This window comes from Oxyura jamaicensis, unplaced genomic scaffold, assembly GCF_011077185.1.
Source record: "Oxyura jamaicensis isolate SHBP4307 breed ruddy duck unplaced genomic scaffold, BPBGC_Ojam_1.0 oxyUn_random_OJ71925, whole genome shotgun sequence".
Lineage (NCBI taxonomy): Eukaryota > Metazoa > Chordata > Aves > Anseriformes > Anatidae > Oxyura > Oxyura jamaicensis.
The window spans coordinates 1-5,597 of NW_023310761.1; the positions used below are offsets into that span (position 1 = coordinate 1).

The window sequence follows — 5,597 nt, forward strand, 5'->3', positions numbered from 1 at the left end:
AGATGGATGGATGGTTGGGTGGATGGATGGGCGGTGGGGTGGGTGGGAGCCTGGGTGGGTGTGTGGGCAAGTGGATGGATGGAGAAGTCGGTGGATGGATGCGTGGGTGGGGGGGTGGGTGGTGGAGGGATGGATGTGTGGGTGGGTGGCTGGGTGGGTAGACGGATGGGTGGATAAGTGGATGGGATAATGGATGGACGGGTGCATGGGTGGATGGGAGGATGGTGGGGTGGGTGGGCGGGTGGGTGGGTGGGCAAGTGGGTGGATAGATGGGTGGGTGGGTGGAGGGAGGGAGGGAGGAATTCATGGATAGACGGATGGATGGAGGGATGGATGGAGGGATGGGTGTTTGGGTGGATGTCCCTTGGGTGGACAGGCAGCAGAGCACAGCCCACCACAGGGGCTGCATTGTCAGCTGGAGCAATGCTCGTGATGCACGGTGCCGGTGCAGGGGGGTGACCAGAGGGATGGCTGGAAGGATGCACGGACGGGGGGCAACGTCCAGCACCTGAACGTGTGCAGCTGCCCCCAGGACACACGGGCAGGGCAGGGCTGGGGGCGGCCGGAGGACCCCACGCGGGGCGCGGGGGTACCGGGGGGTACCGGGGGGGTACCGGGGGGTACCTCAGGTACGGGGGGGGGGGGGGGGCACGGCCGCCATGGCCCGCGGGGCGCTGCCCGCCCCGGCCGCCAGGGGGCAGCAGGGAGCAGCAGGGAGCGGGCGCACTGCGCATGCGCGCCACGAGGGAGCCTTCTCCCCCGCGGCGCCCTGGCAACAAGTGCTGAGCGCTGATTGGTCAACGCACCCGGAGGCGCTCGGATTGGTCCCGCGGCCAGCGGCACACACCGCTCCCCCGCGACAGCCAATGGGAAGCCAGGGAGGAGCTAGACAACCAATCAGCGCTCCCTTTAGAAGCGCCGGGTCCCGCCCTCAAGCGGAGACCGCGAAAAAGCGCCCGGCGGCGGGAAGCGGGAGCGGTGGGCGGGGCTTGGCGGCCGCGTAGCCAATGGGGAGGGCGGGCGCGTGGCGGGCCGAGAGCCGGTTCCGGTTCCGGTTCCGGTTCCGGTTCCGGTTCCGGTCCCGGTCCCGGTGCTGTCGCCATGGAGCCGGCCGAGGCGGAGTTCCTGGCCGAGAAGGAGCTGGTGACGATCGTGCCCAGCTTCAGCATGGACCGCGTGCACCTCATCGGGGTGGGCGGGCGGGGGTCGGGGCTGGGGGTTTGGGGTCAGAAACGGGGGTTTGGGGTCAGAAACGGGGGGTTTGGGGTCAGAAACGGGGGGTTGGGAGGACAGCGGTTGGGGGGTTTGGGGGATGAAGCTGAGGGGGTACGGGGTCAGGGCTGGGGGATTTGGGGTCAGAAATCGGGGTTTTGGGGTTAGAAGTGGGGATTTGGGGTCAAGGGGAGGGTGATCGGGAGGACAGGGGTTGGGGGGGCTTGGGGGTGAGGCTGAGGGGGGCTTGGGGTCAGGGATGGGGGGTTTGGGGTCAGGGCCGGGGAGTTTGGGGTCAGGGCTGGGGGATTTGGGGTCAGGATTGGGGGAGGTTGGGGACAGGGGCTGAGGGAATTTGGGGTCAGAGAATGGGGGATTTGGGGACTGGGGCTCAGGAACTGCGGGGCAGAACCGGGAGGGGATCAGGGGCGGGGAGAGGGGCTGGGGGGGAGGCATTGGGGCAGAGGGGACGGGAGCCAGAGGGCTTGCGGGGTGGGGGGATCGGCAGGGCAGGGGCTGGGAGGGGGCGTGGGGAGCAGGAGGTGGGAATCCGGGCTCAGGCTTTTGAAATTAAAATCCCTTCAAAACCCTCCCGAAGCGGCCGGGGCCAGCCGAGCAGAGCGCTGCAGTGGCCGAGCCCTTTCCAGCTACCGTATTTTCACCTCGGCTCCCTCCCCCAGGGCGACCTGGGCCCTTTCAACCCCGGGCTGCCGGTGGAGGTGCCCGTCTGGCTGGCCATCAACCTGAAGCAGAGGCAGAAGTGCCGCCTGGTTCCCCCGGCGTGGATGGATGTGGGTAAGGACAGCGCCCTCCCTTTTGGCGTCAAAGGGAAGCGGAGAGGGGAAAGAAGCAACCACCGGCGGGGCTGCAGGAAGAGAGGGGCCGGCGGGGAGCGTTCCTGCCCGATTCACGCAAGGGCACGAGCCGACAGCTGCCCCGGCAGAGCTGCTGCCGGCCCCCGGGATGGGCGTCAGGGCTTTTTGCTTCATCAGGGACCCTTTTTCCTCCCTTTCCGCTGTCCACGTTTACACCAGCTCGAATCGTAGGCTGGGTTCTGCCAAAATAGCCCGCCTTTTATTTCTGTTTTTTTTTTTTTATTTCCCCCCGGGGGGGGAGCGTGGAAGGGCTGCCAGCGCCTGACCGCTCCTGGCCGCCTTGCAGAAAAACTGGAGGCAATTCGGGAGCAGGAACGCAAAGAGGACACCTTCACTCCCATGCCCAGCCCCTACTACATGGAGCTCACGAAGCTGCTGTTAAACTAGTAAGTAGGAACCGCGCTGCGATGCTTCCCGCCTCGCTACGTGCTCGCACGGACGATTTTCCAAGCTTTCGTGGGCAGCAGCCCCGGAGGGCTGGGGGGGGAAAGGGAGAGTTACCGGGGGTTCGTTTCACGCCGGGCCCGGATCTCGCTGCGGCAGTTCCCTCGCGGTAAGTTGGGGTCTCGGTAGCTGGGGATTGCTCATTCCACGGCCCGACAGTCGGGGCTGTGCCGCGTTATTGGGCGGCAGCGGAGCGTGGAGGCCTGCAGAGCCGGCACCGCGTCCCGCGGCAGCAATCTGTTGGGCAGCCTCAGCCCTCCAGACGTCTGCCTTGGCTCTCCTTCAGGAGGAAAGCTCCTTCCACGGCCTGAGGAGAGCGGGAGGCCGGGGAGATTGGGAGTCTAAACTCGCGCCTGCTGAGGCATTTCACTTGTGAAATGTGCTGGCTGGGATTGTTCGGAGCGCTTCGAGCCCTCGGTGGCAGCGGGGCGGTCGTTGAAGCGCCGCCTCCTGCCCCGGAGACGAAGCTCTTGGCGTGCGGCTCCCTCCCTCGCGCCAGAACAACCCCGTGGCTGGATCTGATCTCCTGAGGTCCTCGTGGCAGGGCTGAGCTGCCTTAACGGCAGGCTGCCGCACAGCTCCTCGCTCCTTTCAGCTTAATGCTCTCAGCCGGGGCCCCGGGAGCACGGCGCCGGGGCTCTGATGGCAGCCGAGCCCTCGCAGTTCCCTGCCGCGTGCCTGGCTTTGGCCACGTCGCTGGCCTCGCTTGGACCTCGCACCAGCTGGGCGATGAAAGAGCAGAAGGATGGCAGCGAGAACCAGCTGCTGCGGCAGGGCTGAGCACTGCGGGGGAAATAAACCCTCCCCAAAACACCCCAGCAGCAGAAGCACCGGGCTGCGTTTCCCTGTCGAGTTGCGGGTTGAGCTTCGATGTTTTTAATACCGCAAACTGCTCTGCTGATGCCTTCGAGGGCCGAGGAGCTGCCGACGTCGCTTCCGCGAGCCCCTTGCAGCCTGCTCCGCTCCTCTCTTCCCTCCCTCCCCCCCCCAGCGCCTCCGACAACATCCCCAAAGCCGACGAGATCCGCACGCTGGTGAAGGACACGTGGGACACGCGCATGGCCAAGCTGCGGCTGTCCGCGGACAGCTTCGTCCGGCAGCAGGAGGCTCACGCCAAGGTGCGGCGGGGTTTGGGGGGGGCAGAGGTTGGCCGGCCCCGCCGGGGGCTCCCCGGGGGCTGCGCGGTCGGGGCACGTTGTTCCCGGGCCGCAGCAGGGAGCTGGAGCCGCGTGCTGAAACCTCTGGTTGTGCTCTGGAAAAGGGATCGGCTGGTTCTGGGCTGGTTCTGGGCTGCTCCTGGCCGGGGGTGGCGGCCGGGCTGGTCCCGTGGGGGTGTCCCCGGAGGAAAAACGGGCGCCCTGGTGCCTCGGAGCTGCTCTCCGGGTTCCTGGTTTCCCACATCGGCGGGGCCGTTTCCCCACATCCTGCCGTCGTCTCTCTTTTTGTAGCTGGATAACCTGACCCTGATGGAGATCAACACGATCGGGACTTTCCTCACCCAAGCCCTGGACCACATGTACAAGCTGCGGACCAACCTCCAGCCCGCCGAGAGCTCCCAGTCCCAGGACTTCTGAGGTACCCGCGGGGGGGGGGGGGCTTCAGAGCCTGCCCCGAAGCCGCTCGGGCGCTCGGCTGCTCTCTGCTGCTGGCGGGCAGAGCTCCGTGCCCCGCGCAGCGTGGGTGTACTTCGGAGAGGGAACTTCTGAGGGCAGCACAGGCCACGCGCTGGCTTGGAAGCGATGAATTTCGAGGCGGCGCTTCGCCGGGGGAACTCGCTCGGAGCCTTGAAACGGGGAAGGCGTGCGGGTAGCGAGAGGTGCGTGCCGGGGAGATCGGCTGCTCCTGGGGGGAGGACAAAAGGAAATGGCTTTCCCTCTCCCGCCCGGGCTGTTTTGTGCCGCGTCTGGCTGTTATTTGTATCTGAAACCGCGTGAAAATAAACGACCGGCAGCCGACCGGACCGCACCGAGTGTGTCCCGGTGTTTTGTTCCAGCACCCAGCACGGGGGGGTCAAACGGTGCCCGGGGGGGGGTCAAACGGTGCCTGGGGAAACCCACAGCTCCCCTGGGGCAGCCCCACAGGCGAGGGCTGATGGCTGATGAAAATCCTCCTGGGGACGGGAAAACGCCAGCTCCAGCTCGCCCCGGGGCTGTGCTAGGGCCTGGACCCCCCCTCTTTAAGCCCCCCCCCTGGCACGGCGCGGGCTGAGCTTGGCTCGGAGCAGGGCAGCTTCCCCGTGGCTGCCAGGGCAGAAAGAATCCTCTGCCGTCGGTGAGGAAGATTTTATTTCCGTGGATGTTTCCCGAAATTACAGTTGGTAGATCCCTCGTTACTGCATTCACCGAATAATACAGCACATGGCAATTAATCCAAACAAGTACAGATAGAACAGGTTCAGGGCTTTTTTTTTTTTTTTTTTCCTTATTCCCCAATTATTTGTGGTTTTCTGTCACAGCATCTAACCCGCCCTGCCTTTCCTCCCCTCTCCTGGCTCCGCCGTTACCCCTCCAGCGATTTCCACGCGGGGGAAGGGACAAAGAGACACGACCCCGGGGCGAATCCTCCTGAGAAGCTGCGAGCACCGGCTCAAAAACTCGATTATGGGCTGCTGAAGAGGGGGAGAAACCTCAGCGTGGGAGCCGCTACCAGCCCAGGCAGCCTCCCGCCGTGGCCGTGGAGCTGCAGCAGCTGGGGGGGGAGAAACTGCCAACGATTTTCCCATCCCCAGCCTCTCTTTTCCCAGCCCAGCACGCGGGGAAGGGGAAGGCGAGCGCGTTCCGCTGCGTTAAAATGCATGGCGGAGCCCGGAGCTGGCAGGGGCTGGGCCAGAGGCTGGCGATGCAATTGGGATTGAAAGAAGATTAAGCTAATTTCTGTCACAAGGGCGTTCTGCTCTTTAATCTCGCCCAGCTTTTTTTGGTGAAGCCAACGGGAGGGAGGCGGGGAGGGTTAACGCTTCCTCTGCGAGCGCGCCCGGGGGAATTGAAAGCAGGAAGCAGAGGTCACCTTTCCCCGCAGATGCGGGCCTGTCTCGTGGCAAAATTAACAAAAAAAAGTACAAATTAT

At 65.0% G+C, this 5,597-nt stretch overlaps 1 protein-coding gene across 1 annotated transcript; it reads left to right on the forward strand.

The window, feature by feature from the left end:
* Positions 1 to 1,014: 1,014 nt before the first annotated feature.
* GINS2 (GINS complex subunit 2) lies at positions 1,015 to 4,319 on the forward strand. Its single transcript, XM_035314313.1, has 5 exons — positions 1,015 to 1,191; positions 1,893 to 2,007; positions 2,374 to 2,473; positions 3,523 to 3,649; positions 3,980 to 4,319. Exons 1-5 carry the CDS (start codon positions 1,102 to 1,104, stop codon positions 4,103 to 4,105), a joined length of 558 nt encoding a protein of 185 aa, XP_035170204.1. The 5' UTR covers positions 1,015 to 1,101; the 3' UTR covers positions 4,106 to 4,319.
* Positions 4,320 to 5,597: the final 1,278 nt, after the last annotated feature.